The sequence below is a fragment of the Balaenoptera ricei genome, chromosome 1, assembly GCF_028023285.1.
Source record: "Balaenoptera ricei isolate mBalRic1 chromosome 1, mBalRic1.hap2, whole genome shotgun sequence".
Taxonomy (NCBI): Eukaryota; Metazoa; Chordata; class Mammalia; order Artiodactyla; family Balaenopteridae; genus Balaenoptera; species Balaenoptera ricei.
Genome location: NC_082639.1, coordinates 149,806,616 through 149,820,886, shown reverse-complemented (window position 1 = coordinate 149,820,886; position 14,271 = coordinate 149,806,616). Strand labels below are relative to the sequence as shown.

The window sequence follows — 14,271 nt, the reverse complement described above, 5'->3', positions numbered from 1 at the left end:
TTTTGCCATTTATATAATGTGAACAGTGGTACTGATGATGAGGCATTACTCTGAGAGTTAGAGATATTATAAGTGAAAGCCTAACATAGCTAGTAAACTTCAAATAGCCCTTTTGTGAAGGATCAAATAATACATAGCAAACACGATAAAGGGGATCATATAACTTAATTTAATAATGTTATTGATAGAGATTTAACTAAGGGATGTAATTTAGTAGAACCAAAAGTGATACACATGAAGATGTTCATGGGTATATTATATTCAATAGAAAAAATGAAAATGCTCTAATTAGATTTTAAATGAAAAATAGTATCATGATGACAGGCTTCTACTCTTGAAAATAAATTATGAATAAAGAAAATAATTGTGTTAGAGACTGAGATTATAAATGGTTTGTTAGTACTGTCACTACTATTACAATACATTTTATTTATTATTCAATAATTTATCTTTTCATAAAAAATTCGACAAAGTATTTAACTCTATTGATGAAATAAGACCACTGAGTATTAGTTTTTCAATTTAAATTATAACTCCAGTTTTAGCATTAGATATGTTTCATATTAAGTTCAAAGTTCATTCTCAAATATTTTTACTGTTAGAGTAAAGAAGGCATGGTTCTTCCAAACTAGTTGTTTTATCCTTTTTTGGGTGTTATACTTTTCTTATATTGATATTAAAAGTATCTTGTATTACATTAACTTAGAGGGCAGGTTAGTGGCATGAACTTGATAATGCTGAATTGTTCTTCATTCATTCATTCAACAGATGTTTGAGTGACTACAGGATGCTGGAGAATGTTTTTCATGCTGTATCCACATCAGTGCATAAAATAAATCCCATGCTCTGGTAGTGAATACATCCCAGTAGTCAAGGTTCAACATTTAGTACTAAGCTCTGTTCTGAGAACTTTACAAACATGAATTCATTTAACTCTCATGTATATGATAAGGGTGATAGACTAGAGAAACTTTTATTTCCACTTTCCATTTGATGGTTTTATAGATCTTTATCTCTAGAAAATGTTCAAGCTCTAAAATTCAGTGATTTTTATATGGTGGGGATGTGACATATAATTGTCATGGTAGATAAGACAGATCCAGGGAGATGAAAATATATAGTGATAATGACAAAAAGAGATATGGAGATAAATGGCTGTATGTACATACTTCACTTACTATGTTATGCTGTAGAGATTTCTGAGAAGGGAAGGAGTGAAAAAATATGGGTCCTCTGAGGGCAGCTGTAGCTTAGGGGTGCTGAAGACTTGTCCTTGCCTACATACCATGTCTGGTATATTTAGTTGTACAGCTTAAGGCCATAGAACAGAGAGGTAGTTCATCTGGTTCACATGGGAATCAACTGTGGACTTTAAGTCTGTTAGTATTTCACTTTAACCAATTGAAGAATGCTAGGAAAATGTGGTAGGAGTGAGAGGGAAAAGTCTTCATGAAATTAATAATTTTATCAATTATCAACAGTAGATATTTAATTCATGGTTTAGTTTTCTCCATTTCATATATTTCTAGATTATCTTTGGCATGCAATGAGTTGTATGCCTATAGAATAGAAATATTTCAAAAGTAGTTCGGGTAAACAAAGAACAATGTAAATCTGAAATTTTATTCTCAGAGCAAATGTAATTTACTTTAGAAAGTAATTTACCTGTTGTAAAGCTATGTAAGGGTAAAGTAGCATCATTATTAGCATTGGTTGTTTTCAGTTATTCATGTTATACCCAATATTTGTAAGTAAAAACAATTAAAATTAATTATAAGAGGGAATAAAATACCATTCTCATTTACTAATTTGCTAATAACAGTGTATTGATATATAGGTCAACTTCACAGGTACACTGATAATCTATCTCAATCGATTTCTCCCTCTCTCTCTCTCTCATCCTTAGAAGTGGAATGTTAGTCAAACCAAGATTCGAATCATCTCAACAATCATATTTATACTGTTTGGCTGTGTACTCTTTGTTGCTCTGCCTGCAATCATATTCAAGCACATAGAAGGCTGGAGTGCCCTGGACGCCATTTATTTTGTGGTTATCACTTTAACAACCATTGGTTTTGGCGACTACGTTGCAGGTAAGTTTTTGCTGGTACTAACACTGCTCTCCTAACCCTTCTCCTTTAGTTAGACTTTTCTCTTGGGTTTGCAGGACAACACAGTGACTGTCTTTGTTTCCCAGGGCTGTCGTAACAAAGTACCACAAACTGGGTGGCTTTAAACAAAAGAAAGTCATTCTCTCATAGAAGTTCAAAATCAAGATGCCAGCAAGGGCAGGATCCTTCTGAGACTGGTAGAATCCTTCCTTGCTTCTTCCCAGCTTCTGGAGGAGGAGACCATCAGTCCTTGCTGGTCCTTGGCTTGCAGCTGTGTCATTCCCATCTCTGTTTCTGTCATCACATGGCATTCTCCCTGTTTTCCTGTTGCTGTGCCCAAATTTCCCTCTTCTTATAAAGACACCAGTCATATTGAATTAAAAGCCCACTCTACTCCGGTATGAATTCATCTTAACTAATTACATCTGCAAGGGCCTTATTCCAAATAAGGTTATGTTCCAAGGTACCAGGGACTTCGACCCATATTTTTGGAAAACACAATTTCATCCATAGCAGTGACAGAGCCAAAAAAAAAAAGGGGGGGGGGAGTCATTCCATGACAGTGAAGGTAAGCAAAAAGGTACAGTTGAATATTTATTTTTCATTCTATGAAAGAAATTTAAATTGCTGGTTGTTCAGAATTTATAGTCCCACCCTAATTTCAGAAACCATTTATCTGCCTCTTATTTATTTATTTTTTAGTGGTACAAGAATTCAAGTTTAAACCATCTTTGCTCTTTTTACTAGGCCTTTTCATGTCTTAGTTTTTTTCCCCCAGTTTTATTGAGAAATAATTGACATACATCACTGCATAGGTTTAAGGTGTACAGCAGGATGGTTTGATCATGAAATGAAATGATTACCATAATAGGTTCAGGTAACATCCATTCTTCTAATGCAGTCTGCCTTGATCTCTGGGGTGCCGAGGGTGCTTCAGCCTCACTTCCACGTCCTAGGATTCTGTCAGTTGTGTCTTGCCCTCGAATAGTTGTTAGTTGTTCTTCTCATGAGGGGGAGCAAAGTCAGGAACAAGCTATGTCACCATCTTGGTGACATCACTCTCTTATGCTTTAGTTTTAGAAACACGTGCAAACTTTAGAAGATGTTCTTAGCTACTTAAAACCTTCTTCTCTAAGATATTTCTCTCCTTTAATTTTCAATTCTAATGTCAATGTTCTGACCTTTTTAATATTTTGTCCACATTTTTAAATATATGGTTTTTAAAAAATTTCTCCTTCTCTATATATGTTATTTCAGTTGCTGTTTGCTTTATTGTTGTATCTCTTAGGTCTTACATTCCTGTCAGTTCACCTCTCTCTTTTCTGGTTATGTTATCCAATTATTATTACTGTTCTAACTCCAATATTAAACAAATTGTGGTAATAGTGGTAAAAGTAATATAATAATGCTCTAACATGAATCAGTTTGACCAGCTCCTGAAAATCTAAACCATTCTTTTTTTTAAAAAAAAAAAATCAGTTTGAAGTGTTACAAAAACATGCTAATAAACATTATAGTAGGAATGTGCTATTAAATTTCCCAGAATAAACTCACTAGGCTAATTCAGTTTTGAGGGTTTTATACTTTCTGGTTGTTTACTGTTCTTTCTTGACTCAAACTTCTTACTTAAATATTATCAGAAAAGAAAGTATGTTGTGTAGTTTTATAAAAATCTCAGAGAAGGCATCTGTTTTTATTATTTGTTAATTACAGTTTAACCTGGCAAAGCCCTTCTTTCTGGGGAATGTATAATACCCTTGAAGATGGGGATATTTTTACAAGCGAAGCTTTGCTTTGGGTCAAAAACACTACGTACACATCTCTGTGCTGGATGGAGGCCCTGAGAAAGGAGGGTACATCATGCTGATGGAGATTTTTTAGTTTTCTAATTAGCAAAATGCAGAGAGAAGAATCTCAGAGATTTGCAGCTCCATGTAGGACGATAAGCTTCTGTCCTAAAATACCCATTTTTCTACCTTTCATTGACAACATAGATATAATTCGCTTAAGTAGAAGTTGAAAGTAATTTAATGTAGCAGAAAGTGAGACACAGTGATGATAACAAAATGTATACTGTGGCATGTTAGTCTTAGGCTGTTGTACCACTTTATAAATATAATTAACAAGGTCTTATAATTACTGTGGAATATATAAGTATTAGGTGACGAGTCTTCCATTTTCAGGCCAACAGCCTTGTATTACACATGTTATTGTATTCAATTTAATTTTTAATGTTTTATGGTAATGCATAGGTATGTTTATTTATTAATGTATTTATTTTTCGGCTTTATTGAGGTACAGTTGACAAACAAAATTGTAAGATATTTAAAATGCACACTGTGGTGTTTTCATAGACATATACATTGTGAAAGGATCCAATTAATTAATATATCCCTTACCTCACTTTATTCATTTATTTGTTTGTTTAGTGAGAACATTTACGTTCTTTTATCTTAGCAAATTTCAATGATATAATACAGTGCATGTTATTTTAAATACGTGTCAGTCTAGTGTGTGACCCTCATAATCTGAGACTCTCTAAAAAAACAGAAATTATAAATTAAAAAAAAGTGGGTGGAATCTTAAAATAGTGTTTATTTTTGACCACAGTATAAACTGGCTTAGAAAAAAACGAACAAATAGTTTTACTTATGGTTTTGTAGATGAAGAAAAAAAAATTTCTTTTTTAATTTCCTTTAGGAGATCCACACTCTGACACTGGTTAGATTATGTGAGTCTATTAGTAGCCACTCTCAGCTGCCTGAGCAGTTAAGTTCAATGAAAATATCTTGTATATCAGTAGGGACCCTCAATACAGAGTCATGGTCACAGTACTGTAGGGGAACAGGGAAACAAAATATTTGCGTGGCATTAAGTGTAGTCTAATAAACATCTTTATTATTACTAGGATTTTATTTTTATTATACCTCTCTTTAAACCCATTATTTTAATTGTATTTGTGTTTTACAGAGGAATAATGAAAAATGGTAGAAATACACTTTGCTAATAACTTGCAAAGGAATTTGATGTGTTCAAAGCGACAAATGCTGAGAAAATTAGAGAAGCAGATGGATACCACTTTTGTTGACTCATCTTTCTCTCCTTAATTTATGCATTTTGTAGCTGTTTTGGTCTTTGTGAAACTGTAGAACCCTATTCCTAGTACGATAGTCTTTACATGCTAGATCTTTGTGGCCAGGGAGCATTTTTGGAATGAAAATGTGAACAAGGGGGCAGATGTGGCAAAGGCTGGCTAGGAAATGCATGCCCTTTGCAAGAGTCTTTGGAAAAACAAAAATTATGAGGGTTTTTTTTTAAGGATCTTAGAAAATAACTGCCTCTTATAGTTAAGTAGAGTACATAAAAGTAGTCTTTCCCTCTGGGTACCTTGTGACAATAAAGTAAAAATTAGCCACTAAGTTAAGACGACTACCCCATCTGGGAAATATCAGTTGTTTATTTTTTAGAACTTTCTCTCTTGCTATTAGATGTCCTGACAGATAGTATTCTCACTTAATTTTGATATTTTTGCCAGGGAAGAGCAAGAGGCACTGCTCTAGCTTGAACTTTCTCATCTTTCTATTAGGCTATAAATCTCCAAAGAAAAGAGAGATGCACTTCCCATAATAGACACTCATTGCCTGATGCCATTCTCAAGCCTGCAAACCCTACTCTGAATGGGATTAGAGTTCAGTTACACTGCTGTACTGAACTTCTTTGAAGACAAATTGAAAGACATGTTCTTCAAACTGTGGTGTTATTAAAGGAAAAGGAGTAAATTTTGGAAAGTGATATATAAATGTTTAGGACACAGGTTGTAACCTTGGTGTAATTATTAGGAGCATCTCAAAAGCAGCAAGTGATGATGTGGTAGTTTAGACCAGAACTCTGAAGCAGTGTGCTCATCCCCAGGGAATGAGCAAGACAATCCATGCAGGTGAACCTTCTGCCATAGGAAGAAAACAGGACAACCCTTGTTGCTTTGTATTTTTAAACCTCATTTCTTACTTTTTGTTTTTATATGTCATAATGTTCATGATATAATATATTAGAGCATAATAGATTTCTAACTCATAAATAAATATAAATTTACATTTGTATGAGCAAATCCTTTTCACTGTTGGCAATATTGGATCAAAAGCATTTAGAGACAGATTTGTAAAGACAAATAGGTACAAGGGTTCAGGTTTCTCTGTGTATGTGACTGAACATAAGAATTCAACATTTAGTAGTTTTTTGGCAGGAAGAGCTCTCCCAGCAAATTTTAGTTTTTTATTTATATTTATGCAAAGGATATGTTTTACTGGCTGGTTGGTTACCTTAGTAATTCTTATGTACTCCTTCCTGATGGCCCTTTTTGTTCTTTTACCAGTGCTCAGTGTTCTAGAGCTAAAAAAGGCCTGGGAGCCACAGGTCCACTGGAGAACTTTTTTTTTTTTTTTTTTAATCCTCAACACATTCTATGAGGCAGCTACTGCTATTACTGTTCCCTTTTTTTTTTTAATTTTTATTTATTTATTTATTTATTTTTAGCTGTGTTGAGTCTTCGTTTCTGTGCGAGGGCTTTCTCTAGTTGTGGCGAGTGGGGGCCACTCTTCATCGCTGTGCGCGGGCCTCTCACTGTTGCGGCCTCTCTTGTTGCGGAGCACAGGCTCCAGACACGCAGGCTCAGTAGTTGTGGCTCACGGGCCTAGTTGCTCCGCGGCATGTGGGATCTTCCCAGACCAGGGCTCGAACCCGTGTCCCCTGCACTGGCAGGCAGACTCCCAACCACTGCGCCACCAGGGAAGCCCTGGAGCACTTTTATTTTACATATGAATAAACAGACCCCCTATTGCTAACTGTGGTTCACACAGAGGTGAGAAGAGAAAGTAAACTATTTAGCAAAGTTCATTTACTTGATTTTAGCAATGCCTATAATAATTTATAGTCAAATTTGTAGCGGTAAGTTAAAGTTAACGGTAAAAGTTATATTTGACAATTTACTGCTGGCTTCCTATGTTTTGTTTCTTAACTTTTGTCATTTTATTTTTTATTTGATAAGAAGTCTGACTTGATAAATTGTTAAATCATGCTTGCTATTATAGGCTGAGAGCTAGATCAGTCCTTCTTCATTAAAATCTAAGAAGCTATATTAATTATATGGAAGTGTGTGAAAGATTGAGTTCTACTTATTTAGGCTTGCTTTTAAAACTAGTCTTCTAAATCCATGCTTTAAAAAAATTACTAGGGGTTGGGGGGATGGGCAAAATAGGTGAAGGGGATTGAGGCACAAACCTCCAGTTATAAAATAAATAAGTCATGGGGATACAATGTACAGAATAGGGAATATAGTCATTAATATTTTATAACTTTAAATAGTGACAGATGGTAACTAGACTTACTGTGGTGATCATCTCGTAATATATATAAATGTCGAATCACTATATTGTACACCTGAAACTAATGTTACATATGTCAGTTATACGTCAATAAAAAGAATTAGTTGATGATTCTTCAGAAGTGAAGTCAAATAATTACTTAATTTAACACAGTTTAACATTATTTTTCAAAGTTAGTGTCCTCTTTAATATATACTGTTAGGAGAGGGCAGACATCAGAAGCAAGAAGAACTACAATCCTGCAGCCTGTGGAACAAAAACCACATTCACAGAAAGATAGACAAGATGAAAAGGCAGAGGGCTATGTACCAGATGAAGGAACAAGATAAAACCCCGGAAAAACAACCAAATGAAGTGGAGATGGGCAAACTTCCAGAAAAAGAATTCAGAATAATGATAGTGAAGATGATCCAGGACCTCGGAAAAAGAATGGAGGCAAAGATCGAGAAGATGCAAGAAATGTTTAACAAAGACCTAGAAGAATTAAGGAACAAACAAACAGAGATGAACAATACAATAACTGAAATGAAAAATACACTAGAAGGAATCAATAGCAGAATAACTGAGGCAGAAGAACGGATAAGTGACCTGGAAGACAGAATGGTGGAATTCACTGTTGCGGAACAGAATAAAGAAAAAAGAATGAAAATAAATGAAGACAGCCTAAGAGACCTCTGGGACAACATTAAATGCAACAACATTTGCATTATAGGGGTCCCAGGAGGAGAAGAGACACAGAAAGGACCAGAGAAAATATTTGAAGAGATTATAGTCGAAAACTTCCCTAACATGGGAAAGGAAATAGCCACCCAAGTCCAGGAAGCACAGAGAGTCCCATACAGGATAAACCCAAGGAGACACACGATGAGACACATAGTAATAAAATTGGCAAAAATTAAAGACAAAGAAAAATTATTGAAAACAGTAAGGGAAAAACGACAAATAACATACAAGGGAACTCCCATAAGGTTAACAGCTGGTTTCTCAGCAGAAACTCTACAAGCCAGAAGGGAGTGACATGATATACTTAAAGTGATGAAAGGGAAGAACCTACAACTAAGATTACTCTACCCAGCAAGGATCTCATTCAGATTCGATGGAGAAATCAAAAGCTTTACAGACAAGCAAAAGCTAAGAGAATTCAGCACCACCAAACCAGCTCTACAACAAATGCTGAAGGAACTTCTCCAAGTGGGAAACACAAGAGAAGAAAAGGGCCTACAAAAACAAACCCAAAACAGTTAAGAAAATGGTCATAGGAACATAAATATCGATAATTACCTTAAACGTGAATGGATTAAATGCTCCAACCAAAAGACATAGGCTTGCTGAATGGATACAAAAGCAAGACCCATATATATGCTGTCTACAAGAGACCCACTTCAGACCTAGGGACACATACAGACTGGAAGTGAGGGGATGGAAAAAGATATTCCATGCAAATGGAAATCAAAAGAAAGCTGGAGTAGCTAAACTCATATCAGATAAAATAGACTTTAAAATAAAGAATGTTACAAGAGACAAGGAAGGACACTACATAATGATCAAGGGATCAATCCAAGAAGAAGATATAACAATTATAAATATATATGCACCCAACATAGGAGCACCTCAATACATAAGGCAACTGCTAACAGCTATAAAAGAGGAAATTGACAGTAACACAATAATAGTGGGGGACTTTAACACCTCACTTACACTAATGGACAGATCATACAAACAGAAAATTAGTAAGGAAACAGAAGCTTTAAAAGACACAAGAGACCAGATAGATTTAATTGATATTTATAGGACATTCCATCCAAAAACAGCAGATTACCCTTTCTTCTCAAGTGTGCATGGAACGTTCGCCAGGATAGAGCACATCTTGGGTCACAAATCAAGCCTCAGTAAATTTAAGAAAATTGAAATCATATCAAGAATCTTTTTTGACCACAATGCTATGAGATTAGAAATGAATTACAGGGAAAGAAAACATAAAAAGCACAAACACATGGAGGCCAAACGATACATTATTAAATAACCAAGAGATCACTGAAGAAATCAAAGAGGAAATCAAAAAATACCTAGAGACAAATGACAATGAAAACACGACAATCCAAAACCTATGGGATGCAGCAAAAGCAGTTCTAAGAGGGAAGTTTATAGCTATACAAGCCTACCTCAAGAAACAAAAAAACCTCAAATAAACAATCTAACGTTACACCTAAAGGAACTAGAGAAAGAAGAACAAACAAAACCCAAAGTTAGCAGAAGGAAAGAAATCATAAAGCTCAGAGCAGAAATAAATGAAATAGAAACAAAGAAAACAATAGCAAAGATCAATAAAACTAAAAGCTGGTTCTTTGAGAAGATAAACAAAATTGATAAACCATTAGTCAGACTCATAAAGAAAAAGGAGAGGACTCACATCAATAAAATTAGAAATGAAAAAGGAAAAGTTACAACAGACACCACAGAAATACAAAGCATGCTAAGAGACTACTACAAGAAACTTTGTGCCAATAAGACTGAAGCAGGAAGAAATAGAGAATATGAACAGGCCAATCACAAGTAATGAAATTGAAACTGCGATAAAAATCTTCCAACAAACAAAAGCCCAGGACCAGATGGCTTCACAGGTGAATTCTATCAAACATTTAGAGAAGAGCTAACACCCATCCTTCTCAAACTCTTCCAAAAAATTGCAGAGGAAGGAACACTCCCACACTCATTCTATGAGGCCACCATCACCCTGATACCAAAACCAGAAAAAGATACTAGAAAAAAAGAAAATTACAGACCAATATCACTGATGAATATAGATGCAAAAATCCTCAACAAAATACTAGCAAACAAAATATATATATATACTGTTAGGATTACAGTGAGTCATTGTTTAGAAGCTGCCCAAAGAAGTCTTTAGAAACACTCCTTTTTGTAAACCAGGTTAGTTCATAAGAGATAATATGATTGAGTGAAAGCCAGGTACAAATATATAGTTTCACAAAGCAGTGTTCTCACATTACCTACTTTTTTAATAAAAACCAAAACTTTTAGCCAAAAGTTTGGATGTATTCTGAGAAACCCTTATGATTGATATTATGAAAACACATTTTCCTTCTGAGCATAAATTTACTTTGCCATCCAAATATATCTTCTTGGAATTTCGATCAGTGAAATTTAGTATATTTAGTTCAATAATGAAATTTTCTTCATCTCACATGTAATTTTGAATACTGACTGGGTTAGTCAGGCTTTACGCTTAATGCCTTATGCTCCTCTATATAGAAAATATAATTTGGGACTTTGAACAGAATAAATTCCCCTTCTGGTATGTTTACTAAACTTTTACGGTTTTCACACTTGTAGAATCATTTGTCTTCACATTTTTTGACTTGAGAAAAAACATTTTTGTATATCTCATATTAAGAATTAAGTTTTCGGGTTTCTCTGGTGGTGCAGTGGTTAAGAATCTGCCTGCCAATGCAGGGGACATGGGTTCGAGCCTTGGTCCGGGAAGATCCCACATGCTGTGGAGCAACTAGGCCTGTGCGCCACAACTACTGAGCCTGCGCTCTAGAGCCTGCGAGCCACAACTACTGAAGCTGGCACACCTAGAGCCCATGCTCTGCAACAAGAGAAGCCACTACAATAAGAAGCCTGTGCACTGCAACGAAGAGTAGCCCCCGCTCGCTGCAACTAGAGGAAGCCCGCACGCAGCAACAAAGACCCCACTCAGCCAAAAATAAATAAATAAATTAATTTTTAAAAAGGAATTAAGTTTTCTTGGAGTTATGTTTTCATAGTCATTAACGGAAATGCAGTTTTTAGTAACCAAACTATTGCTTTCTCTTATAACCAAAGCCCTGACTCATTTAGTCATGGAGTGCTCAGAGCTTGCTTAATGGAAGGAGATTTTATCATGAAAACATATAAATCTTCATTGAAATACCATGGCAAGTTTTTTTTTGTTCAAAGCAATTTGTCCTTATAGAGCACCTGGAGGAAACAGTTCCTGATGTGGCCTAAATTTTGCAACTATGTCAAAGGCCAGGTATTAAAATTGCTATTATTGAGCTGATCACTGTGCAAAAACTTGCCAGGAATTTAACAAATAACAAGGAAACTACCTGATGAGAAAGAAGTGAGGTGAACTGAAGAACAATCATTACCACCACCACCACAATGGCTCAGAAAAATTGCTTTGATTGAAAAGAGAGTGTTTATGTGACTGTTAGGGAGATGTCTTATATTCATCATTCATATGTTCATTCATTCTGTTGTTTAGTGAGCACATATTTTATAATACATACTGTGCTTAGCACTTAGTGATAATGATTGCTCTAGTTCCTGTTCCTATGGGACAGAATGTTTGAAATCCAGGAGTAACAATTAAATTAAATAGGAAATTGTCTTCTCTTCTTGATGGTTCTGTGTTAATATGGGAAAATTCTGCAAGGCATCTGGTCACCCCCTGATTCAGCTGGTGACTCTCAGAGAACTCATCAGAAAACTGAGAGTTATCTGTGTAATTAATTAAATGGGATTTGACCCAAACTGTTCAGAAGTCCTAGGGACTGTGGGCAAACCAAGAAGTTATTTAAATTCTAGGATTCAGAATGGATATATAGAAGAATTGTAGAAGCACGTGGAGAAAAAAATGACAAGGAAAACATTTAGTGATTGACAGTTAAGTCAGTGAGGCAGGCAGTAAATTGTACTAAGTTTAATGAAAAAGACTCCGAATTACTCTATATTGAGACTTAAAGGTAATTTCTAAGGGTAACAATAATGTACATCCTATATCCTATAGATTTCCATCCTTGTAAAGGATGAGCAAGACAATGTGTTGATCTTTCTTTCTTTATGATCATTGAGACTGCCCTTCTTCCAATGGCAGTTTTCCTAATCTTAGACCAAGTACCTGGCAGGAAGTGGACAACTACTTCTTTTTTTTTTTTTAAACATCTTTATTGGAGTATAATTGATTTACAATGTTGTGTTAGTTTCTGCAGCACTCTTCACAATAGGCAGGACATGGAAGCAACCTAAGTGTCCATCGACAGATGAATGGATAAAGAAGATGTGGCACGTATATACAATGGACTATTACTCGGCCATAAAAAGAAATGAAATTGAGTTATTTGTAGTGAGGTGGATGGACCTAGAGTCTGTCAGACAGAGTGAAGTAAGTCAGAAAGAGAAAAACAAATACCGTATGCTAACACATATATATGGAATCTAAAAAAAAAAAAAATGGTTCTGAAGAACCTAGGGGCAGGACAGGAATAAAGATGCAGACCTACTAGAGAATGGAGTTGAGGACCTGGGGAGGGGGAAGAGTAAGCTGGGACGAAGTGAGAGAGTGGCATGGACATATATACACTACCAAATGTAAAACTGATAGCTAGTGGGAAGCAGCTGCATAGCACAGGGAGATCAGCTTGGTGCTTTGTGACTACCTAGAGGGGTGGGATAGGGAGGGTGGGAGGGAGGGAGATGCAAGAGGGAAGAGATATGGGGATGTATGTATATGTATAGCTGATTCACTTTGTTATAAAGCAGAAACTAACACACCATTGTAAAGCAATTATACTCCAATAAAGATGTTAAAAAAAAAACCCAAAACACTTCATTCAGTTAAATTGCTTTACTATAAAAAAAGAAAAATATACTAAAGCAAAATATATTTTTCCCCATCACATTAAGACAGAATAGCTTTCATTAATAAAAAGAAAGTCAAACGAAAAAAAATTGAAATCCACATTTGATATCTAAACTAAAATAGTTACAGACCCATGTAAAGAAATGACCTTTATTTTCTTTAGAACAAAGTTGTATGTGTATACACATTTATGTATATGTGTATTCTATAATACACATTTTAGAAAACCAGAAGAGGGGCATTGAGTTGGTAAGTTTAGTCCAAAATGGCTAGATGATTCTTTAAATCCAGGTTATATCTTTTTTTTCTTTATAAATATTCTGTGGTTCAGCAGCATCAAGAGAAAGAAAATTAAATTTAAGGAGGAGAGGGCATTGTATATTCAAGTTCTATAGAGCATAATAGGACCAACTTCTGGAAACTGTTGGAATGAGGACATAAGCAAGGTAAGGAGGCTCCTGGTAAAACAGTGCTGACCTTCAGACCCACCTGATTTCTAGGTAGGAACCTTGAAGGGAAGAGGAACACTTTGACTTAGTGTTTCCAGCCCTAGCTATGTGTCTACCATACAGTATGGACAAAAAATGGATAGTGGATAAATGATGGGAAGGACATCAGCTGAGATCATAGGTGACATAGACAGCCTGGTTCAATGAAAAGAGCCTGTGATCTGAAGCTAGGCAGGCCTGGCTTTGAATTCTAGCTCTGATGCCCTCTTTCCTGTGTAACCAGACAACTGTTATTTTACCTACTGAGAGTATGGTTTCTCTATTGTAAAATGGGGATATTTACTCTTGGGATTTCAGGGAGCCAATACCAGTCTTTCACCCATGAGTTCTGAACAGGCTGTAAGAATGATGGCAATTGAAATGTCAGCTTAAAAGGCGTCTGATAAAGGCAGCTGGAGATACGGCTTAACTCTATGACCAAATGGTCTTGCTAATAGTCTTGTCCTAAATCAATGGAAATATGAGGAGTAGGAATACAACTCCCCTCAACACCTACCCCCTCAGGGCTTTAGGATGGCATGATTTCATTTAGGTAGGCCATCAGTAAGTCTTAGCTTTCACTCTTCTCTCTCCATCAGAGTTTGAACATTTTGTAAATCAGCTGCAATGAGTATAAAGCCTCG

The 14,271-nt window shown here is 35.5% G+C and overlaps 1 protein-coding gene across 1 annotated transcript in view; it reads left to right on the top strand.

Moving 5' to 3' along the window:
• The window catches only part of KCNK2 (potassium two pore domain channel subfamily K member 2), a 156,725-nt gene that overhangs the window by 83,778 nt on the left and 58,676 nt on the right, over positions 1-14,271 (top strand). The window contains exon 5 of the mRNA XM_059904240.1: positions 1,907-2,093. Within this exon, the coding sequence (XP_059760223.1) occupies positions 1,907-2,093 (187 nt within the window). The remainder of the gene's footprint in view (positions 1-1,906; positions 2,094-14,271) is intronic.